Below are 23,245 nucleotides of genomic sequence, written 5' to 3'. Positions count from 1 at the left end.
AAAAACACCCCCGCACGCGTGTGCCTATCCCTGGGCCGGCTCCAGTGCGCAGTAGACCCTTTGTGCGTGCACACGTGCGTGATCGAGATTGAAGGGGAAATGCAGATAGAGAAGAGAGGCGTATCCGTCGTGAGTGTGTAGCAGTGGCATCAACAAGGTGAGCATAATGAAGAAAAAGACCAGGGTAAAACAGCGCAAGGTCAATCACATCGGAGGAAGAAGAGAAGGGCAAAGGAAAATCGAATGCAAGTTGATGAGCCAAGTATGTGGCTGGGCAGACCCTAACCGCGAGAGTGGTAGAGGGCAGGTTCTGGAAGGACTGGCGTGAGAAGAACGGATACCCGCGCACACAGAGAAGAATGAATTGCGCCTTCCGCACCCCTCACGACAACACAGCACGCAGCTCTCGAATGTCCTTCTTCTCTCCTCGCCTCTCTTCACAGACACACACACACACCGTCCCATTCCTACTACTTCCTCCACCCATCCACGTGTCAGCAACAGCAGCGCACCATGCTCTTTTTCGTTCGTGATGCTCTTATCCTTCACATTGAAGCTTACAAGGCACTCTCGAGTGCCACGATAGCAGAGACCCGGCCCCGCTGTGGCCTTTTTGTGTAGCTCTTCGCTCCCTACCTTGTGATGGGCCTGGGCCGCGAGGCTCGTTGGCCCTGGGGCGGCATACTCGAAAAGAAAAGTGGGCTTCTCTCTTTCGTTGTCCGCTCCGAATCGCTGATAACGGCACGCAGCGATTCGGAGGGGAAAAGCAGCGAAGAAAAAAAAGCGAGGCGGAGAAGAACGCCGGCAAACGGCACCACCGAAGACACACACGCGCGCGCGCGAGGAAGAGACACAGCGGACTGGTCGCTCGCAAATATGTACACGCACCAACACCGCTACACAAACGCAGGCCGAAACACCAAAAGGGGCAAGACAACGTTGATATAAATTGACTTCACCGACGTAGACATGCGTGTGCCCCTTCTTCTCGTGTACTTTTCCGTTGTGTAGGTGCGGATAAGCACGGCATGTGCGAAAAAGGCGCCCAAAAAAAAAAAGGCTGGAAAAAAGGTGGGGGTTATGGGAGGTAACAAGGCCACAAATACACGCCAACCACGCCGTAGCAGACGGGCTTGGCAGGCAGGCGGGGGCACGGGCTGCGAAACGCGGCGAGAGAAAAGGGGTAGGGAAGGACGGACAAAGAAGAATAGAAAAGAGTGAAGTGGCCGCCTCACGCGCAAGAAACGAAAAAGAGAGAAAAAAACATCCAACACACACACACTGGAAGACGTAGAGCAACTCTCACTAGTGGATAGATGCGTGAGCATGTCTGAGACGCTCACACATCTCTCCTCTTACATGAGCTGGAGAGAGAAGAGGACGATGAGGAAAGGAAGCAGAGGGATAGAACGGGATAAGTGCACCGCCAGAAGTCCTTGTAAACAGCGTACTAACCACCCTCTCGTAGAATTCGCTCCCTCCTCAAGTGCTCACCGTCATGTTCTCCTCACACCGCTGTTGGTAGCTCAGCCAGACTCTTCCTTTCGCTTTCCCTTTCCGATACTGTGTCGCTACCTCCTCTCCCCCCTTCGCTAACAGTCATCCTATCGGTTGCCTCGAGTTCTCTTTTGTTCGGTGAAGCTCCCGTGTGGGTGTGTGGGGTGTCTGGCCCTCTCGCCCCTCACGCAGATCCCTCGGTCGCTACACGGCGCCCTGGTAGGCGCACAGCGTACAGGCAAATACGCACAACCCACACAGCAGCCGTACAGCGCTGCCTCTGTATGTCAGCGGTGGAAGTAAGCGCAGCGAATAAGCCGAAACAAGCACAAGACGAATCGGTTTCGAGTGAATCCAAAGGAAGTGGACAGAGTCGGCAGCCGTCCGTCCTGCAAAACTGGGGGAGAGGATTACACAGCACACGAGAGCTGCGTGCAATATGATGAGAGAGCGCGGCAGCGATGTCACGGTGGAGGAAAGGAGAAAGAGAAGTCGGCTCACGTGAGACATCGCTGTCCCCACTTTGCCTATTCAAATTTATCCACTGAGACGAGAGGAGCGTGCACCCCTACCCTTCGACTCTTCACTTTGTATAAGGCCTTACAGCGCCTGTAGAGCTTTGAGACGCTCCGAAATGTCGTCCTCGTCCACATCCTGCTTCCGCTCAGGCATTGCAATGCTGTTGCCCAGCGGTTTATTGCTAAGCTTTGCGCTAAGATCAATATTGTTCGCCGCAGCCACCTGCTCCATCAATGAGTCAACCTCAGTCACCGGCACCGTGCTGGCTGAGGAGTTCTCGAAGGCAGCATCCATTGTGCCCAGATTCACGTCCATCGTTCCGACTTGCTGCTCAAAGGCATCCATAACCGTTGCAATTCTCATGGGGTCCATAGAGCTGAGGACCTTGTCCATGCCCTTCACTGTGGTGGACATCGCCTTGGTCACCATCTTCATCTGCACGGCAGTTTGTATGCGTGACGAGGCAGCGTCAAGGCGGGAGGCAAGGCGGAGATAATTCAGGCTCTCATTGCGCTTGCGAATCGCGTTCTCGGCATAGATGCGGGCTGCCTCGGGGTTGCCCTTCTCCAGCGCCTTCTTGACATTCAGCCTCTCCTTTTCCGCCGACTTTTCCGATGCGGCAGCGCTCTTTGTCATCTGCTTGGACGCAAACTTTATGTTGAACAGAATGTCGCACATTTGGTCGTCCTTCCCCATTGTCGATGGTGCCGCTGTTCCTGGGGGGAGAGAGGGGGGGTCCACGTGAGAGGGGGTGGGTTGAGAGGAGGAAAACTGACTAGACTAAGGGAAGGAAGAAGACAGAAACGAGGGACGGTGCCAGCGTTAACGATCGATGGCAAAACCACAGCGCAAAGGGGAGGCAACAAAAAGGTGAGCGGGGGGGCCAGAAAGAAGAGATAAGCAAACAAAGGAGGTCGGTACAAAGCATACGAGCTGGTGCCTAGGCATGCGCGCAGGAACACAAGTGGGGGTGGGCCGGTGTGCATGCATCGCTTATGATCCCGCGCTCTTCGGCCAATGAGCTGACTTCCTCCCCTCCCCCTCTCATTCCCTGTACCCTCTCCTCCCACCTCGTCCACACACACACACACACCACGGTTTAGTAGGGAAAACGTAGTCGAGCAGAGACGCGGTGTGCAAGGAGAGAGAGACATACAAAGAGGCAGGGAAAACAAGCACGCGAGCAGCGAGCGAGGTAGGAAGAAAAGAAGCGGATCCCATGAGCAGGTCTCGTTGTCTACACAGACACACCCAGGTGCTAACATGGGGTCTGCTTAGCACCGCCCTCGGGGCCGGCAGACAACGTGAGTGACACCGGATGCCGCGAAGGAAAAAAAAGCGTGGAAGAGCAGAAGCCACAGCACCCGCACTTCCACTATTTGAAGGAGAGGCCGCACGCACAAACTGGGGGAGGCAAAGAACCGGGCGTACAACCTGCATTAGGGAGGCACTCATGGAGGTTACGGTCCCATATCTTTTGAAAGGCGCGCCTCGTGAAGCATAGCGTACAGCAGCGGGACAGACGACGGGGCGGCAGCCATGTTCAGTTCTGACGCCAGTACGCGACGCGGCACTTGGCTGTCCGGCGATCGAGCCTCGAGCTGAAAGACGGCCAGCGTGTGCTCTAGACCATTGAAGGTGAGGTATTCCTTGATGAGCTCATTGATCACCATGTTCTCTGGAGGTACAGGTGGGTTCACCACATTCCTGCCATCGCCACTGGTAGTGACATCAGAGAGTCGCTCGAAGATGGCGGCGCGGAGTTCAGCCTTGATGTGGCTAATAGTCCCGTTCGCCTCCAGCGACTCTCGCATCGCAGCCTTGAGGGACTCTTTGTTCGACATATCTCCCTCTCAGATCCTTTCAGACTCGTCTGTGAGTTCAGCGGTGGATAGTGATCAAGGGTCCTTTGCCGCTTGCAAGGGAAGTAGCGGGAGACAAAACGAACAGAGAGAAAGGGGAAAAGAGGGGGGAGTGAAGTGTGGAAACACAACAACAAAGAAGCGGGGGGGTGGCCATATGCGAAGGAGTTTGCAGTGGAGGGGAAGTGCAGCAGTGCCATCCCCACTTGTACGATGAGGCGCACGCCTCGTTGACATGTTTGTGCCTCGGCGCGAGAAAGTGAGAAACGGTGCAAAGACGCGACACAAACGCAATCGCCGTGCACCGGGAGGCAACTTTGCCGCTTGCGCTTGAAAATGCACCTCTGGGCCGGTGCTCTGCCAAGGAGGTGCCTTTTCTCTCTCCAGAGGCATAAACCCTCCTCTGTGTAGGTTCACCCTTTTGGTATTGCAAACCACCAGTAGACACCAGCATCCCCCCACATACGTGCATGGGCGCAGACATCAGAGAGCCGACACGCACTTGAAGTAGTTTGCACGTAGACACCGCTCGCACAGGTTCGCCGTTTTCCACAGCCCCCTCACGGCATACAACCCCTTGTCGCTGGCAGACTTCCCAATCTCTTCCGTTTAAGTGGGCGCTACAGGAGTGCGAAGTGGCGCATTACCAGTAGGCCCAACACAACGCCTATCACCACACCTCCCGCGGTCACGAACGTATCAGTAGAGTGCCATTCATGTCCGCATGCCGCAGGCGCAGCGGCCGCTGCTCCTGCAGTGTCAACACCATCGCTGGCAGTGTCTTTTGCAAAGGCACCAGTGAACTGGTCCTTGCCGCTGATGCCAGCATGCACAAGCAGCCGTAGAATAGCACGCTGCAAGGGGTGTTCTGCGTTGCAGCGGCCGCTACTGCCGGACTCCGCATTGCCTGTGTCACTGGCGCTTGCGGATGGGGCCTCCGGAGACGTTGCGGACGCCGGTGCGTCGCTGTTCGCTGCGACGGCGATGGACTTCTTTTTGCGCTTCCGCTTTCCCTCCGCCCACGACGTCTCTGAGGGCACAGACGGTGCCACCGACGTTCTCTCGCTCTCCTCGCCTACAGTGTCCGTCTTTGGCGTCGCGGCACTGCTTTCCGTGGTGCCTGCATTGCCACAGGTGACAGCCACCGCCACCGAGGCCTTGCCGGTCGCCTTCATTTCCAGTGGCACCACAAAGTACGCGACAGTATTTTGGCCATTTACAGACGCCCCCGTCTGTGCGCCTGAAGGAGCGGCCGCTGTCGACGTCTGTACACTGCCCTCTGTCAGCTCAAACTGACGGACGAGACACCCTCGAGTGGAGAGGCCGACCACTTCGCATGTCGCCTGCAGTCTCCGCGGCAAACGCATCTTAGCGACCACAGTCCATTCGTCACTGCGGCTAGTTTTCGACTCGCAGGCACACTGCAAAATAGTAGAGGAGCCCTGGAGGGCGAGGAGCACCTGGGTGTCGCTGATTGCACGGGCAAAGAGGCGCGGACACGCGAGTTTGTGGGGGGGTGTTGAAATTTTTGAAGGCGGGCATGGCATTGAAGACTCCGCCTCTTTTCCTGCCCCCGTCACCCCATGGCCATCGTTGTTCTCCTCGCTCAACTTTGCGCACCCGCCACGGTTGTTGGCGAGGTTAACCGATTGCGACTCAAACTGAGACAGCATCGGCTTCAGCTCTCGCACAGTGCGCTTGCCGACGTGAAAGCCGTGCACCGTCCAGTCATCATTCACCACGAACACAAACGAACCGTCGCTGCACGTTGCAGTCGCCATACGGGTCTTACCGTGGCGGCAGCGGCGGTTCGGCAAGCCGCACTCCTGCATCACCTTTCCCTTCTGCAAGTCCCAGAAGCGAAGGCTCTGTTTACCGACATGGATGTCACACAGAACGGACCCCGGGGCAGACACCGGTGATGCCGCTGCCTCATCCTGCCGCACCCACCTCAGCTTCTCCGGGGCCTTGGTGACTTCAATCAAGATGGTAGACGCCACAGGCGCCGACAAAGGAGAAGTGGATAGGGAAGGAACGGCTACCTCGCCATCGCCACCTCTACTGAATCGGCGTACTTCCAGCGCCAGATGCCGACTTCCCACCCACACCACGTCGCACGCCTCGGCAGTCACAAGCTCGTCAATCAGCTCACCCACTTCGCCACATGAAAAGGAGAAGAGCCGCAGCACCGTGCTTGGACCGTCGCCGCGAAGATGGCCGGCTGCCGCGGATGTGGCTGCCGCACTGCCAGCTGGGCACACCAGCGCAATGTGGGACTGTGTGGCGTTCAACGCGAAGGCGTGCACAACTCCGCCGTACAGAAGCTGAAAGGTGGAAGAGGCAAGTGAAAGTGCCGCTGCAACCCCTTCTTTAGCAGCCGCTGTCGTGGCCGTGGTCGATGAGGGAGAGACAGCCGCCGCCTTCACGGATTGCTCCAGGAGTAAGTTGTGACGATCCGCATGGATGAACATGAAGCGACCGTCCTTGAGCGTCGTCATTATCAGCGGCGCTTGATAGAGTGTGTTCAAACAAGTGAGTTGGAATGAAAAGATGTGTGCGTGTTCGTGCAGTGTGCTGCGTTTCTTGATATCCCTCTTTCCGTTGCGTGGAAAAGAAAGGCGGGGCGTCGCTTTGAGAGCAATACGAGGAGGGAGAAAAGACTACAAGAAATGAAAGCGTGAAATCCAAAGCGAGTTGGAAGGGCGGCAGCAAACACTCTGCATAAGCAAGGCCAAGAGAGAAGCCGCTGACCGAATGTTTTTCGCACAGATTGGGTGACAGCTTGATGATACCTGTGCAGCAGAGCAAGTTCGCAAGACACCGGCGTGCACACAGCCCCAGCACCCCTGGCCGCATGCACGAGTCCTCAAGAGGAGGAGTGGGGGAGAGCAAAGCGCAGGGAAAGGCATGCCACACTCACCAACTCACTCTCTCCCCTCCCCTCTGCAACATCCTATGCGCCAGAGGTGCGCTTCTGTGAAAAAATGTCGCTGCAGAAGAGGCCTGTCTTTGCGTCCATCACGTTCTTTCATCTTCCTCCTCCATCAGGGCGCACACGGCGCCTGCTCCTGCGTAGAAGTGGCAGGGAGGGAGAAAGGATGCGGGGCGGGGCGGAGAGGTAACTTCTCTCTGATCAGGCGAAAACACTGGGGGGAGAGAGAAAGAAGTAGAGCAATGAAGGAAGACGCCTACCTGTACATCATCGGCACATGCAAATGCACACCCCCTTATAGGAGAGGCAAATGCCGTCCAGCACAGACTTGAAAACGGCATGCAAAACTCGAATGGACGCTCTACTCGAGAGAGAATGCCCCTCAGACAGACAGAGGGAGAGGAAAGCCAACCGAGAGCCCTGCCAGCGCTCCTCGCTGTCGTCGCGGCGCAGTGTGCACGGAACGCACACGGTACCCTCGATATGCGGACTGAATGCGGGTTGCACTGCCGTCTAGCACCTGGCGTGCTGTCAATACGCGGTTTCCCTTCAGCTGTAGTAGGGGCCCCATGCCGCTCACAGAGGTAGAGGTAAAACTACGGTGCTTCTCATTAGAGGCCAAAAAAAGGAGGAAACCTGCAATGTGCTGCCTGCGTGCTGCCACCATCTCTTGACGCTCCTGATGCTCTTCTGAGAGAAGGTCACGCACCGTCGCAGCAGCCGTGGCTGCACTTGCAGAGGTCGAAAAGGTTGAATCAGTCATATACCCTGGAATGCTCGTGCGGGCCAGCTGGCCTTCGCGGACACCGTATCGGCCGACAATGCACGCCTTCAGTGCCAGTGAGTCGAGTGCTTCCCACGTGAGCCGCATTCGCAGCAACTCCTCGTAAGGGAAGAGCAGCTCTGTGAAGGATGCGGCATACGTGGCCAGAAGACTGTGGCGCATCGCTGTCTCCTGCTCGGCCACCAGCGCCTGCACCTGTGCAAAGGAGGACTCGACAAAAAGCGTCCACGGCAGAAATTCGACATTATGCCACAAAAACCGACGCCCCTCTGCCTCGTCCGCGACGAGTAGGCCGATTTCCTGCACGTGCGTGGTGCACAGGGCCCTGCCAAGCGCGTGGCACAGCGCTTCGTAGTCAGTCAGATAGTCCTCCACAATCCCGAGTCGCTCCTGCAGCTCACCTTCGTCGGCGCCGGCGGCGGCAGAGATGCAGAAGAGGCGGTAGACATCCCACATATCGAGAGTCTCCGACATGATGCTGCTAGTGCCCATGGGAGGGAAGGCAGGGGGGGAGGGGGGACGACGACCTTAGTGGGGTTGACGCGGTGGCAAGTGAAGCACACCACAAAAGATATGCAAAAGCGTCACCTCTCCAACACAACGATTTTCCCGCATGCAATTCACCTTCGCTGCCGCAACAGCAACAGAGAGTACGCGGAATGTGCAATGATAAGCGCACAACAGTGATGGGAATCGACGTAAGGAGACCTCAACACGACGTCGCGCCCTCCTTACGTCGATTTGTTTGCTCTAACGTGTGTACTTTCTTTTTTTCTTTCTCTTCCTCAGCGTTGCTGAGGCCGTAGACAGCAGAAGATAACAGCAGCAGATGCGCCTGTACGTGCAAGTGAAACAGTAAGTTTGAGAACGGAAGAGGCGTTGGAGGAAAAGAGGAGAGATGGATAGAGGGGAAGGGGCGACATCAGTAAGCTGTCCGACTCCTACACACGACGGAAGTTGGGGTTAGAGCACAGAAAAGAGAAGAACATAGAGACGCACACGTATATGCCACACATGGCTCATTTGTTTCTTCTCTTTCACCTACCCAGGCAGGAGGCGCCTCTCTACCAGCATCAGCGGGGGGGGGTGAGGGGCCGGAGTTGCTGTACGCACATCTGTGTAAGCACAGCTTCTTCGCCTCCCCCCCCCTCCTCCTTACCAACATCATCATCCACTTTAGGTCCTGAGTATGTACATTAGCGGAGAGACAGTGGTCAAGCCGCTTAGGGGTGCGTGCTCCGCTCTTATGTTTTGTTGCCGCTTTTAGTACCTCGTTTAAAGTGCCTGCACATCGTCCACTACGTTGTCCGTACTCTCACGCCGGCGCAAAAAGAAAAAAAACAAAATCGCATTGGGAGTGTGCGCATTGCGTGGCTTAACGGGGACGAGAAGAAAAAAAACGCCAAAGAAGAAAAGGAGAGACAAAAGGGGGAGCGAATAAGGCAACCTCCGCGCCTCACCCTGCCGCACATCGTCTCCGCGTCCCCCTCCCCCACCTGTGGGTGCGTCAGTGCGTATGCGTCTGCGAGTGTTTGAGTGTCGCTACCGTCATTTGGGCTCACCTCTGCCTTGGGAGTGAACGCAGCGCACACGAAAGCCCACACGTCCACAAACACATACGCACAGAAGCACGCAGAGCATAGAAAGTAAAAAAAATAATGATAATGAAAGTTATGTCGGCGTTATTCGAATGTGTCGGACAAATCATCCATTTCCTCCCTCATTTAACCCATCGCTTACGGCGAGGTTGTCACCTTTCATCGCACCAGCCAACAAAGCTGTCATCATCATCGCAAGGGAAAGAGAACGAACACAAAGAGAACATACCAGCGCGACATTCGCATGCACTAATGCGCGCCTCGTCAGTTTATCCCGCCCCACCCAACCAAGTGGAGTATCGTCCCCCTTTCACTTCTCATTCCCCTGCGTTTTACTCCCTTCCCGTCTCGCTCGATCTTCTCCCAGATGCACTCCCCCCCCCCTCCTCCCCTCTCGCCTCTAGAAGGGCAAAGAGGCACCAAAGAGAAGAGGAATGAGCGTAACACGCATATATGGACACCGAATGCCCGAGAGAGCGCCAGAGATCGAACGACTGCGAGACAGACAGTTGGGGCAGGGAAGCAAGAAAGTAGTGAGAGAGAAGAGAAGAGGAGAGGATGAAAGAGGGAGACAACAGTACAAGCAGCAAAGAAACTGAAGAAGAAAAGCGAGCGAAGACAATGAGACCCGCGTTTCAGGCCAGCAGCAACCAGCAAGGGAGAGAGAAACTAGTGGCGGGAAGAAGACCAGGTAGGGAGAGGAATAAGCCACAGCAAGTACGAGGGAAAGATATACTACCGCACTCATGGTGCGACCATCCATTATGCTCGTCACAAAGATGATTACCTCACCGCCTTGCCATCCTCCCTCCTCTCCCTCTTATCTACCCGCTCTCAGTAGCCGCACCTCGCTTGCTTAACGCCGGTCACGAGCGCCGTTGCTCTTCACTTTACCCGTGAACAAATGCATAGGGCGCAGGTTCGGGATGTGGTGGTCACCCTCCCCCTTCCGTGCCTGGCGGGCCAGCGGACGCGTCTTCACCTTGCTCAGCTTCACAGCGCGCAGCTTCTCGTTCACATCACGGTAGCCGTCGCCGCGGTTGACGCTCATGCTGCGCTCGCGACTAGGTGAGGCAGCACTGATGCTACGAGTCGTCTTGGTGCTAACGTGTGCAGAGCCGGAGCGGTCGCGGATGAGCGCCTCCTGCGCGGCAGACATGGAGCGGCCGCGTTTGCGGGTAGGCACCTCACCGCTGCCGTCCGCGATGGACTTCGCTCTGGCATCCTGACTGCCGGTGCGCTTGTTGAACTTGTCGATCGCTATCGCCTGGCTGTGTGTACGCCGGATGGCAGGGTTCTTCATTGCGCGCTCCATCTTCAGTACCTTTACCCTATCCTTGATGAACTTAACCGCCTCAAGGGTGTCGTTGTCCAGGGTGTACTGCTCGTGCTTGCGGGACGCCTCTAGCTCAAGATCCTCCAGCCGTGCCTCCTCCTCCGCCTCCAGCTCCAGCAGGCGCTGATGGATGTCAGGGTCAATGTTGTCGTAGATGTTGTGGCCGTCCATGATGTCGGGAATGATGTCGTCGACCCATACAGGGTCCTCCAGATCCCAGGTCTTGCGCTCGTTTCTCTGGTACTGCCCCGGGCCGCCATTCTCCCACTCGTAGTCACGTTCCGTTTTGCGGCGCCGCCTCGGCGGCTCACCTGTGGCGCGCTCCTGCAGCACCGACGCCGGCACAAAGGTGGGTCGCTCCACCTCATCGCGCTGCTGAGGGGTGGCGCAGTAGAGGCGGTTCTGAATCGCCTGGTAGCGCCCAGAGCCCTCTTTCTGCTCCGAGCGGTGGGCGAGTAGTACGTCGCAGGCGACGGACTTGAGATCGCCGACACCGATGTCTGTCAGTGTGCTAGTCGTAATCCACTTTGCGCCGGCCTCCTGAATGGCGTCCATGATGAGCTCCTGCTCCGCCGTTGAGACATCGTCGATGGTACACACGTCGCACTTGTTGAAGACGACGACAACGGGCTTCCCAGTAAACAGAGGGCCGATGGAGTTGAAGAGGGAGACCTGCTGCTCGATTGAGTAGCCGCACTGGCCGCTCAGGTCCATGAAGAAGAGGATGCAGGCGCGAAGGTGCGCCAGCGCGGTGATCGCCTGCATCTCGATGACGTTACGCTCCTCCAGAGAGTGGTCTAGGATGCCAGGGGTGTCGATCACCTGCCAGGTAGTGTACTTGTAGTCTGTGTGACCGACAAAGAGCGACTTGGTCGTGAAGGCGTACGGCTGCACCTCCACATCAGCGCGCGTGACCTTGTTCATAAAGCTAGACTTGCCTACGTTCGGGAAGCCCGTCACGAGAAGCGTGCGCGCATTGGGGTCGATGGAGGGCAGGCGAGACATGTGCTGACGTACCTTCTCCAAGTAGGCAAGCGCGCTGTTGAGCTTCTTGCACGCCGTCGCCATGCGGCCAAGGGCCGCACGCTTCAGCTGCTTGCAGCGGTAGAGAGAGTCACCGTACTTGAGCAGACGTACGTAATCGCGACCGATGTTGTCCACCATGTGGCGAACAGCGCCAACCTGACCAAGCGCCACTTTGTAGTGATCACGGTCGTACAAGACGTGCATGAGATCGCCATAGAAGGGGTGGATGTCATCCATGCGTGGGAACTCCTGAAGGATAAAGGTAAGTTTCTCATTGATGGTCTTCTGCGTGAACTTGACCTTGCGCATGTAGAACTGGCGAATGCGGGAGATGTGGTATCCCTTGTGCACTATCGTCGGCGTCTTGCGCTGCGTCTTGGACAGGACAATGTCCATAAAGTCCTTGTACGCCGGGACGACGGCGATTGTCTTGAAGTTGTACACGGACGTCATGATGGTCTGGCAAAGAAATGGGAGGAAGGGGGAAGGGGAATACCCAGTTATTCGAGGAAAGGGGAAGGGGAGTGTGTCGCGGTGGTGTACCGGATATGCAGAACTCTGTGGAAGTTGGGGATGTGCTAAAGAGAGAGAGAGAGAGAGAAACAAAAGTGAAAGAGAAGACAGTGGGAACGGTTAGCGTGCCTTGTCCACACTTGAGATTATCAGAGAAGAAGCAAAAGAACAGGGCGTGTGTCCGTCCTCGGAGGAGAGGATGCAGTGCGAACAAAGAAAAATGCAGCCGACACAGGTGCTCGTTGCACCGAGTTGACCTCCCTGACAGACACTTGCGACAGTGACAGATGGTTGTAGGAAAAACAATTTTATAGAGGTGTGATGAAGAGCACCAATGGTGTGGTGATAAGAAGGAGAGAGAAATCGACAGAACGACGATGCAGAGCAACACAGCAGGCAGAGCAAGCTTGTGGCACCACGGTTGACGATATCATATTTTCAGCTATCGGGTGGAGTGTTAAAGGCTTCTTGTCGGAGCGAAGGCAAAAGGCGTCCTCGGCGCCTTCCATGCACTGCCGCCACACACGTGTGACGCTGATGAAGGCCGAGAGCAACAATGCGTCACAGCGGTACCAGTGCCCACCGTACGTAAGCACTGGTGGCTTGGCTACTCACATCATGAGCTATGCTTCTTATTCGTTTATGAGGCCGGTATTAATTCCAAAGAAATATTTTAGTGCGCACACCCAACTCCCGCCTCACACTCGTATCCCCTACTTGCGGAAAAGAACACAGACCTGGGCAGCAGAGATTGCTCATTTTTTCTCTAGAAACATACGCAGCTGACATGCACTTCTATGGGCCCGGTGCACGGCACACTCAAAGACAAGCAACTGCACGAGCGAGTGAGAATCAGCAAACACAACACACACAAACACACATGCAGAGGGGAAAAGGTACGTGGGAGCTAGTAATGCGTTAAACGCAGAGACAGCAGGGAGGAGGAGAAAGACGGCTTGTGAAGGCGTGGACGTCGCTTTATACACCTGCACCGACCTCTGCACACTCGTACTCGCAGCCCCCTCCCACTCCCCGCCATACACGTAGATACATGCCTCACCAACAACAAGCGGGCCAAACAATGGTCCGAGTAGACAACGTGGACGCGCCGCTGCCATGCACATATGCGCACTACAAAGTCTGGGAAAGGAAGGAAACACATACGCGCGCGAGACAACCGATACAACCACTACTCCCATACTGGACTAGGGGCTACAGCTCCAGGCAAGTGTTAAAAGGTGAGCCTATTGATGCTCCAAGAGAAGCAGAGGTAGGGGGAGAAGCCGAGCTTAGGACAACAGCTCAGCTAAAACGCAGCACCAACACATCCTCGGGCCCCTGTCCAATAAGAAAAACGGCCGAAGTGAGATAGGAAACTATGCGAGCTAGCAAACGCACACACACACACACGAGGTACGCCCCTCAAGGATGTGCAAGAGCAAAAGACTACAGTGCCGGCGCGTGGAACAGTGCCTCAGTACAGCTGCACACGTCAGAAAGGTCTCTTTTATTTGCCGTTCCGTCTTTCTCGTAGCCACGCACGAGCAACGCCACCAAGACCCCTCCAAGACTACTACCCTTCTCAGGATCAATCCATTAACAGGCGGGTGCCTCGATAGGAGACAAGAAGAAAAGCTGACATTAATGTTTGTATGCACATGGTGGCGGAAGCAATGAAAGCGTGGAATATGTGTGGCACAAGAACGAAACGAGAAAACAGCGCACAGACACCGGTACAAGTACACAGACAGAGAGCGGGAGAAGAAATATCAACCAAATAGTAATTATTATATATAGATATGCATAGATATATATGTATCTATATATAATAATTCAATAAGCAAAACAAAGAAAAAAAAAGATGGAAGACGCGTGCTCGTGGGCAAGGTGAGCTTTTCTCCCTCTCTCTCTGTGTGGGTGCATGCGCCTACCATTTGCGTGAGCAGACCAGTAGAGAAGAGAGCGGGCGGCACCTTTTCTGGCTTTTTCTCTCGCTTGTTGCTCTCTCCCCATGGCCCCCAGAAAGAAAAGAATAGCTCATGAGCGTATGCATTATGTGAGCGGAAGCACACTGGTGTCTGCGTGCCAAGGGGAAAATGGGAGAGAGGGGGGGACAAAGCAAGTGAAAAGGCGCCGATACTAAGCTAAATTTTAGTCAAGAGGTGCGCAAGCCAAATGCATACGCACATGCGCTTTTTTTTCCATTGATTGTTGTAGACATTCAGCATCAGCGGCCCGCGAGTCTGCTGCTGTGTTGACCTTGTGCTGCAAAGAAATATGCTTGCCGCGGCAACCAACATAAACTCAACAGAGGCGAACAGCCGTTCAACCTGTCTTTGCTCTCTCCCTCTCCCTCTTTACTCTTCGCTGACCTGGTAGCCGCCTTCCCCGTCCAGGGAGATGACGACGCGGTGTAGCTTGCGCAGTGCCTCACGATGCGACACCGAGATCAACGTCACACCCGCCTTCTGCAGTAAGCTGTAGAAAAATGGCTCTTCATCCTGGGAAATTGCGCTGGTGCACTCATCGAGGAACGCAAACTTCGGGCGGTGCAACAGGACACGCACCAGGGCCACACGTTGACGCTCCCCACCCGACAGCACTTCCTCCCAGTTCTCGGAGGCATTCAAACCGCCTTCGCGATCCATCATTGTGCTGAGACCGAATGAGGTTGCCGCGGACACGATAACCTCATCCGGCACGAAGGCCTGCTCAGACTTGCCGTTGCAGGTGTCTTCTGTTACGTACGGGTACGTAAGCACCGCGCGCAGCGAGCCAGGTGGAAGATATGTACGCTGCGGCAGACACATGAACGACTCAGGGGCCGTTGGGAGAGTCACTCTGCCCTTGGCAAGCGGCCATAGCCCGCTAAGCACACGCATCAGTGCCGTCTTGCCGGAGCCGTTGCTGCCCATGATTAGTGTGTGTCTTCCAGGGGTAACAGTAAGGTTAAAATCACGCAGAACACTCACGCCAGCCGGGCTAACAATATCTACGTGTGACCATTGTACCAAATCATCCGAGTAGACAACATTGGCCATCTCACTACGTACATTCAACGCGTTGATGCGCTCCAGTCTCTCGCGCAGCTCGCCAATGCGGTGCACGCTGCCGCATAACGCACCTAGTTGTTTGTGCATGAGCAGTATCTGACCAATCGCTTCGGAAAAAGGCACGTACAACTGCACACTCTGGAGGTACAGTTGAGTAAGTTCGCCCTTGCTCATCAGATGGCATTGGTCAACGACGACAAGACTGCACAGAAGGTACCCAACAATGCTAGCGCCGTACTTGATGAATAAGCTATCACTGCAGCCAGTCAGCCACTTTGTGCGCTTGATCTTGTACTCGTGGCGGATGAGGGACCGCAGGAGGCGCCCCACGTGCTCGCACTCGATCTCCTCACCGTTGTAGAAGGCGATCTCCTCCGCGTGCGAAATGAGCTGGTGGTGTTTCGTGCGCAGGTTTCCTTCCTTCTGTTGGCTTGTCGCCACCAGCTGAGCAAAGTTGGGTAGCAGCACCGACATGCACGTTGCAATGAGGAGGTAGTAGGAGATTAAGAAAGCAGGGGGTGAAGGTCCCCCATGTTTCGAGAGCTCTATAGACAGCGTCACCACATCCAGGATTGGTTTGAATAAGGCGCGGAACACACCAGCGACGCTTCTGCAAAACTGCTCTGTCTCCTGCGTGAGACGATGATCGGTGTTGTCGATGGTGGCGTTCTGCGTGGAGATCATGTAGACAGTGGTGCCTTTGAGGTACTCTTTGTGAAGGGCCGCCTGCAAGTTGTCGCGCAGCCGCTGCTGCGTCATTATCTTCACGTACTTTAGTCCGATTTGGAGAATCGTTCCCGGAATGGCGAGCAAACCGATGTCTGCCACACAAAAACAAAACGCCTTTTTGTTGTGCTCGACGAGGAACCGACCACTGCGCCCCACAACCCTCGCAAACAGCAAAGTCAGGCGGGTGCGCAGGTAGAAGAGGGTCAACATGAGGAGAACACTCCCGAATTCGAGGGATACAAAACGAGGGATGCACACTCGGAGAAGAGAACCAAGGCGCTCCCAGAAGATGCGGTTCATCCTGATTGCGTCCTCATCGCCGCTGCCGCTGGCGTACGACGGAGAGGAGCGGTGAGAGCGATGCTTTGTACTGCCACTTCCAGCGCGCCGTCGGCACAGCACTGCGTTGAGAATTCGGACCGCTGCAGTGAGGCAGAGCAGCTGGAGGGCGTAAAAGCCGAGAAAGCGACTCGACGCCAGCTTTGAGACAACAGCCATGGTGCCGTGGTGGAAAAGGGTGGTCAGCGGGCGGCGATGCAAATGAGAGGAAAACGGAAGACACGAATGGGGGAGTGAGAGGGCGTCACTTCGCAAGCCAGCAGCAGGGAGATCTGGCAGGAAAGCGCTTAGAGACGTAAGAAAAAGAAAAAGATCGCTGTGAATCCGTTGGTGCCTGTCTCCGGAGTTATGTAGGCTCTAGGAGTAGAATCAAGACAGTTTCTCACTCTCTTCCACCTTGCTCTCCTGATCTATCGATTTCTTTGCTGCTCTCGTTCTCCAATAGCTGCTTTGTAGAAGCCCGCTCCCGCACAGAGACGCGCAAACTCCTTTGTGCACTGGGAGGCGCTAGTAATGCAGCAGCTGCAGCGGAGGACGTGAGATTAAGAAACCCAATCGAAAATATTAATCCTTCTGACGAAAGAAAAGAGAGCGAGAAAGAAAAAAAAACAGCAGGAGCAGGGGAGGGAGGGAGGGGCTAATAAACCGATCAAAGAGGAGCTCCGCCCTGCACCAATAGGCTCTCCCGTGACAGTTCCTTGCGTGCTCCCTTCTTGCCTCTTCGCATGCAATCTCACGATGCGCACCTGCGCAGAAAAGATGCGAACGAGAAAGAGAGGAAGTAAAACAGGCAGAAGAGGGGTTCAGAGGGTAAGAAAGTGGACTATCCTGAAAGGACTTGAAAGGAAAGAGGAAAGAGGAGGGAAAGTGGGGCCTTGTATGAACGTCACAAGCGAGCGATCCGCACGTGGTGAGCGCAGAAACTAGCACGAGGTCGGAGCAGGCCAGTTACCGTGATTCAAACCCTCCTCCACAGAGGTCCGTGTCGCTCTCGCGCATAAGTCCAGTGGGAGAGTAAAAGAGACTCAGCGCCACGAGCCAAAGGGCAAAAGTGTTCCTTCGACCTCTAGTTTGAATAAGAAAGAAGAGAAACGCTCACGCATGCCATCACTTGCGCTGGCGAGAACAGAGCAGTGCTTTCTTTTCGCGTGTCCCTTCACTACCATGCAACACATCAGCTCAATTCCCCACTCTGCCCCCGGCCTGCCACGGGCCCATCGCGCGGTGCGCAGCAGCCCTAGACACGCATTGCAGCACCGTGCCGCTACAGCCCCAAACTCCTCCCACACCGCCCCGCTGGTCGCACTCACCGCCGCTCCCATATGCCGGCCGCCGCCTGGCGCATCTCGCGGGGCGGCGCAGGCTCCTCACACCAGTGGGCAGCGAGGGGTCGGGGGCGATGCGCTCGAGCCACGCTGGCTCGTCGTCCAGCATATGGGTGGCACAAGCGTGCTCACTGCGGCAGGTCGCTCCGACGCAGCGCTACCCAGGCCCTTACCGCCAACATCAGCAGCCACACATCGCTCTGACACCCCCGCATCGGTGGTACCTGGCCCTGCCGGCACCACGAGTGGTTTGGTATTGGCAGGGGACAGGGGTGCTGCTTGGCTTCCCCACACAGTGGGGGTGCTGGAGCCTGACCATCGCACGCGGAGGTGTCGTCCTTTATCGAGCCAAAACTGAGCCGATCAGAATCAAAAACCTATCCAGTGCAATATTCAGCAGCGTATCAGCCTCTTCCCTCTCCACATCGCCTGCCATCCCCTCTGTAATGTGCCTGTGGTGTGCAACGCGCCGCTGGTGTTACTTCCTCACTCATCGTCCACCCTAAAGGATACAAATACCGCACCGGTCTCGTTCTCACGCACGATCACCGAAATAGCGCTGCCTTTGTCAAACTCTTCTCTCAGACGCCTCAGCGCGCTGGCATCCGAGACAAGCACTTCCTGCGGGTACTCCTCACCGTCATCAGTGAAGAGGGACAGCTGTGCCTTGTTCTTGCCGGTGTCTACAATATCGACGAGTGAGAACGTGCGTGTGGCTGCGGAAGTGGTGCCGTTGGCGTTACCGCTACCGGAGTTTGCGCCTGCAGAGTCATCAGTCCCGAGAACGGTCCAGTAGAGACTGAGCAGCTTGTCTTTCTGTGGAGAAGTGAAAACGGTGAATGGCATCTTGAGCGCGTCTTCGAGGAGGCAGAGAATTGGAGCATCGGCCGCATCAGCGGTGTTGCCGCCGTCCTTGTCGCCAGCCGGTTGCAGTACGTCTGTGCCTCTCGAAAGATCTGTGCGCGCCGCCGAAGACGGCCCACTGCAGCCGGCCTCTGCTGAGGACACTACGGTCGACGGCGTCGCGGAAGTGGCTGCGGAGCCAGAAGCGTGATGAGCAGCTGCGTTGCCGTAGTGCGCAATGACTGCCATGTAGAGGGCCTGCTGGGCAGCCTTCGTAAAGCGATACTCCTGGTTGCGAAAGAGAAAGCGGCGCAGCGTGTTAATCTCCTTCCTCAATGCAGGTCCAGTGAGTTGAGCTTCAGCTGCCGTCTTGAATTGTTTCACGCGATCATCCATGCCCGACATGGTTTTGCCCTCCCAGCGGCACTGCTTTGCAGACCTTTTGTGATCACTGTTGCGGAGGTTTCTACTACCGTAGGTGTTCAGCAAACTTCTATGCAAAATCTATTTTTCAGCTCGTTCTGCCTTGCAGCTGAGCATGGGAAGACGCTGAGGATGAAGAAGGAGGGACAGACAGAGCAGGCGAGAAAGCAAGAGAAAAGGCGACAGAGAGAGAGAGAGAGAGAGCGAGAGCGGGAGCTCGAACTACAGGGCCGGTGAGTGAGCGCAATCTTCAGCCAGTGGCCACACATGCGTGGAAGGCTTCTCTAAGGGCGAGAGACAACGACTGGGCAAAGGGAAGCCAGAAGCAAAGAGAAACACACGACGCGACTCTATGATCCTGTTTCCAACCTCGTCCTGGTAAAATAGAGCGTGGCTTCGATCTCGATGTTGTCCGGTCAGCTTGCATGTTAAGGTAGCGGGTTGAACCTGTAACTTGAAACGGGACACAAAAAGGGGGGAGTGGATGAGCCTCATCAGTGGGGAGGAAGAAAAAGGTAATGAGACACGACGATACCTCTCCTTGGAGGCGCCACACAGAAAAAGGGGAGAGGGAAGGCCACAGATACATACACGAGGCAGCGGATAATCCTTCGCAAACTAAGGCAGGAAGGCCGGGGATACCACACCACGGTGAAGCAGAGAGAACAAGAAAAAGAAAGAGGTGTCCAGAGAGGGCAAGAAAAGAGGGATGCGTTGATGCACACTTTATGCCGAGGGAAAGAGAGAGGGAGAGAGAGGGGGGGTTACGGATGAAAACAGACAACGGATCAGGCGACGTTTAGCTGTAGAGGCGTCCGCGCACATTAGGCCTTTGCTTAAGGTGGGCAATCAGTGGCAGAAAAGGGAGTGAGCCGAAGAGAGACAAAGAGGGGAAGCTAGTCAAGAAAAGAAAGCACTGCACCGAGGAGGGAGAAAAAAAACTGTTAAGGATGGCAAGAGTCGCACAGGTGAGTGTCCCCCTCGCCCCCTTCCGCATTTTGTCCGTGTGCAGCACGCTCGCGGCTCCTGTAAAGTACCCAGTTATTGCATGCTTCTCACCACATGATGGCAAATGTGCGTATGTGTGCCTGTCCTCTGTGCTCGGCTGATACGAATATGCACCGCACACGGCGGCCTCCTCCCTTCCGTTGATGCATCCTTCCCCGACCCCATCTCAGTCTGATGCTGCAAAGTTTTCCCTAGCAGCAGCCCTGGCCACCTTCACCGGTGTTGCTGCCACCGTTCAAGTTCGTCATCCGACGTCGCTCATACTGCTCCAAGTCCTGCAACTTATCATACACACTACGCGCCACCTCATCAAATGCCTGCGTCACCCCGATCCTTGTCTTGGCAGAGGTGAGAGCGAACAGCATGTTGTTCTGCTGGGCAAACCCCTGCGCTGTCGAGAGGGGCAGCGGCATCGAGTTCTCGTCAGGGCACAGATCAGCCTTGTTGCCGATCAGCAAGAATACCATACTGTTGCTCTCTGCCTCGTCACGGCGGCAGTAGCTGTTCGCCTCATCAAGCCACTTCTTGAGCCCGTGGAAAGACTTCGGCTCGTTAACATCGTAGACGAGCACAACCGCCTGTGCACCGCGATAGTAGGAGCTGGTCAAGGTACGGAAGCGCTCCTGTCCTGCCGTATCCCATAGCTGCAGGTTCACGGTAGCTTTGCCGCCCGTGTGGGCATCTACGACATCCACCTTCTTTACCTTGAAGTCGATGCCAATAGTCGACGGAATGTTCCCATCAAAGGCCCCAGTGGTGAAGGAGAGCAGCAGGGAGGACTTGCCCACACCGCTGTCGCCTATGAGGAGGACCTTGATGGTCTTGTCCGCACCTGTGGTGGAGCTCATGGTCAAGTATGCGACAAGAGGCAAAAAAAAACTAAAGAGTCTCTTGTGGAAACCCCCAAAGACCGCCTGCGTTGCACGCTCTCACAGAAATACACAAAGGAGGTGGTAATGAGAGCGCGGCAACGGCGAGAGCTCGTCGAGTATTACTACAAAGCCAAATTTTGTATTGGGCAGAAGGTGCGTAAAAAAAAAAAAAGATGGCACGAGGCTTGATGTACGCCCCGTTGATGCACTCTACACTTGGGTAGGTGTATGATGTGAACGGCTTTCGTTTGTGGTTTGTGGTGGTGGTGGTGGTGCGTATGCGCTCTGATGAACTGACGAAGCAAGACGAAAAGGAAGAAGTGTAGCACGAAGTATAGGCTGCGCACGGAGAGGGGGAGAGAGAGAGAGAGCAGCGAACGTACCGTATTCCGCTGAGCCATAATGAGCTCACTGGGCGAAGGCCAATGGGATCCATCTTTGTCGTCTTTTCTGTACCTGTACATCCTCTCGTCACTCGAATGCATCTGCGGCAATGTGAATAGAAACGAGCACAGCACCACTGCTGCCTCGGGGCATGCGTTTATGGGACAAGACTGGAGTTGGACCGCCGTCACGCTCCTTTCTTTCACACAACTGAAGAAAAGGAGCTCATAACGAACATGCTGCGCTTTTTGCATGTTGCTTTGTGTGATGTGTGTGTGGGTGGGTGGGGGGGATGTGCACTGGCACGCAGAACACACACACGCACGAATGAAGTCGTGTATTACGGAAGTGCCGATGGGTGTCCATCGGTGCCTTACAGAAAGCAATGGAGAGCCGACACACACACACACAGCAGAGCACATATGTGAAAGCAAAAGGGAAGACTACTGTACAGACAACTTCAGAATCGGTAGAAGAGCGAGCCAATAGAACAACTTAAGAGAGGGAGAGCCATAAGAGACACTCCCACATAGTCCAAGCAGCAAATGCACTACAAGTAGCAGTGGACGAAAAGGGTTAACAGGCGTAGGGAAGTGAATATACCCCGTGGAAGGTATCACGGGGTGTTTGCTTTCCGCCTTTCTCGATTCTCTGAGCTTGTCCTACGCTCTCAACCATCGTCACCATCTTCACTGTCCTCCAGCCCATACACACCATACCACAAATCGACGTAGCCCTCATAAATCCAGTTTATCATGAGGCAGTACGTGGTGAAACACAACAGATTCGCGGAGCCGATGAGAAACATACCTCGAGCGGTGTAGCACCTTGGCCCCATAACAGACATGAGCGTACGTCCTGATGCATGCTGGACCTCAAGGAGCTCGTGCGCCACTGTGTACAGAGACTGCGGTGCCACCTTGCTACACACTACGACAGATAAACGAAGCATCTTTGCGCGGGTAAGGAGTGGAGAAGGTCTAATCCATGCAGGAAACACAAAGCGGGGAGAGGAGAGGGGGGCAGCTGCGCTTGTGATCCAGTTGTCTCGCTCCCCGAGGTTCCACCGCGAGCACGTGTCTTGTGCTTGTGTGCTTGTGTGTGTGTGTGTGTGTGTGTGTGTGTGTGCGCGCGTTATGTGGCTCTAGCGAGTTTGTTGTCAGTGAGACGTTTGTGATCCCAACCGCCCGCCCCTTCTGGCCACTCCAATGGTTGGTGCAGTACACCAGTGCTAAAGTAAGGTGAGGCACACGTAGAAGGCAACGAGAAAAAAAAAGACAAGAGGTGTGATCACCACGGTAGGAAAGTCGTGTGCAACGAGACGAGACATGCAGAGAAAGAGAGGCGTAATGGATCGAGTGCACTCCATTGCGCTGCCAAGGCACCCCTTTCATGCTTCTTTGCCACTCGCACATGGCAAACAGCATGATGATACCACAGGAGAAGCGCGCTGCAGCACTGCCTTCACCAATCACCTCCTGCTACTCCTCCTCTTCTGTGGCTCACGCACGTGCGCGCCTCGCACTATGAAGACAAGACAGAAAAGCGACATCGAAACAGCTATTCAGAGGTATGTTGCGGCATTGTAATAATATGTGGCAGTGTGTTTGCCTACAGGTGCTACTTTCCTCCTCTTCCCTCCTTGGTATTTGCTTTGTTTTGTTTTTCCTTTGGCCCACCCTTTCGCTTTCTCCGCTCAACTTCTCTGTTCACATGGGTGTGTGCGTATGTTGGCGTGCGTGGGACTGCAAGCATGTACCCTCACCTCCTCCCTCCCTCGATATTTCCACGCTTGCTCGTTGAGGCGTTTTTTGTTCGCTTCTTTCCTTTTAATCGCATTTATGAGGATCGAGCTTTGCAGCCGCTCTCCGTGCTCCTTTCTTCTTCTCAACTCTTAAACGCTGTTACCCACTTGCACTGGCCTCACTACAGATTTCATCTATGCTGAATTTATGCTTCCTACCTTTTCTTCTGATGAATCCTCGATCAAAGTGTGTACGATACGTGGGTGCTTGAGAAATGCAACGCGAGCAACCTCAGCAGCGAGAAAAACAAAAAGACAACAGCGGAAACAAGGGCGACAGCCGGCATCCACTACCAATGGCCCAACACACAAACGAGTAAAACGAGAAAGAGAGTGATGTCAAAAGAAAGGAAGGATGCACTCCAATACATATTCCCAACCCTTTCTTACTGGCAAGT

At 55.2% G+C, this 23,245-nt stretch overlaps 8 protein-coding genes across 8 annotated transcripts, besides 1 other annotated feature; all 8 read right to left on the bottom strand.

Annotated features, from left to right (window-relative positions):
• Positions 1 to 2,097: 2,097 nt before the first annotated feature.
• On the bottom strand, positions 2,098 to 2,712 carry LPMP_331990 (vesicular protein trafficking mediator, putative; the record flags this gene model as incomplete). Its single annotated transcript, XM_010703988.1, has 1 exon — positions 2,098 to 2,712. One exon carries the CDS (start codon positions 2,710 to 2,712, stop codon positions 2,098 to 2,100), a length of 615 nt encoding a protein of 204 aa, XP_010702290.1.
• A 764-nt stretch (positions 2,713 to 3,476) lies between these two features.
• On the bottom strand, positions 3,477 to 3,860 carry LPMP_331980 (hypothetical protein; the record flags this gene model as incomplete). Its single annotated transcript, XM_010703987.1, has 1 exon — positions 3,477 to 3,860. One exon carries the CDS (start codon positions 3,858 to 3,860, stop codon positions 3,477 to 3,479), a length of 384 nt encoding a protein of 127 aa, XP_010702289.1.
• Positions 3,861 to 4,498: 638 nt separating this feature from the next.
• LPMP_331970 (hypothetical protein) lies at positions 4,499 to 5,710 on the bottom strand (the record flags this gene model as incomplete). The annotated part of the gene is made up of 1 exon (XM_010703986.1): positions 4,499 to 5,710. One exon carries the CDS (start codon positions 5,708 to 5,710, stop codon positions 4,499 to 4,501), a length of 1,212 nt encoding a protein of 403 aa, XP_010702288.1.
• Positions 5,711 to 7,192: 1,482 nt separating this feature from the next.
• LPMP_331960 (hypothetical protein) lies at positions 7,193 to 8,086 on the bottom strand (the record flags this gene model as incomplete). Its single annotated transcript, XM_010703985.1, has 1 exon — positions 7,193 to 8,086. One exon carries the CDS (start codon positions 8,084 to 8,086, stop codon positions 7,193 to 7,195), a length of 894 nt encoding a protein of 297 aa, XP_010702287.1.
• A 1,962-nt stretch (positions 8,087 to 10,048) lies between these two features.
• LPMP_331950 (nucleolar GTP-binding protein, putative) lies at positions 10,049 to 12,007 on the bottom strand (the record flags this gene model as incomplete). The annotated part of the gene is made up of 1 exon (XM_010703984.1): positions 10,049 to 12,007. One exon carries the CDS (start codon positions 12,005 to 12,007, stop codon positions 10,049 to 10,051), a length of 1,959 nt encoding a protein of 652 aa, XP_010702286.1.
• A 2,417-nt stretch (positions 12,008 to 14,424) lies between these two features.
• On the bottom strand, positions 14,425 to 16,347 carry ABCD3 (glycosomal transporter (GAT2), putative; the record flags this gene model as incomplete). The annotated part of the gene is made up of 1 exon (XM_010703983.1): positions 14,425 to 16,347. One exon carries the CDS (start codon positions 16,345 to 16,347, stop codon positions 14,425 to 14,427), a length of 1,923 nt encoding a protein of 640 aa, XP_010702285.1.
• Positions 16,348 to 17,333: 986 nt separating this feature from the next.
• Positions 17,334 to 17,858: a repeat region.
• Positions 17,859 to 17,999: 141 nt separating this feature from the next.
• LPMP_331930 (hypothetical protein) lies at positions 18,000 to 18,761 on the bottom strand (the record flags this gene model as incomplete). Its single annotated transcript, XM_010703982.1, has 1 exon — positions 18,000 to 18,761. One exon carries the CDS (start codon positions 18,759 to 18,761, stop codon positions 18,000 to 18,002), a length of 762 nt encoding a protein of 253 aa, XP_010702284.1.
• Positions 18,762 to 19,978: 1,217 nt separating this feature from the next.
• LPMP_331920 (small GTP-binding protein Rab18, putative) lies at positions 19,979 to 20,635 on the bottom strand (the record flags this gene model as incomplete). Its single annotated transcript, XM_010703981.1, has 1 exon — positions 19,979 to 20,635. One exon carries the CDS (start codon positions 20,633 to 20,635, stop codon positions 19,979 to 19,981), a length of 657 nt encoding a protein of 218 aa, XP_010702283.1.
• Positions 20,636 to 23,245: the final 2,610 nt, after the last annotated feature.

The sequence above is a fragment of the Leishmania panamensis genome (genome assembly GCF_000755165.1).
Source record: "Leishmania panamensis strain MHOM/PA/94/PSC-1 chromosome 33 sequence".
NCBI classification, from domain to species: Eukaryota; Euglenozoa; class Kinetoplastea; order Trypanosomatida; family Trypanosomatidae; genus Leishmania; species Leishmania panamensis.
Note: the sequence above shows the minus strand (reverse complement) of the source record. Positions and strands in the feature narration are given on the sequence as shown.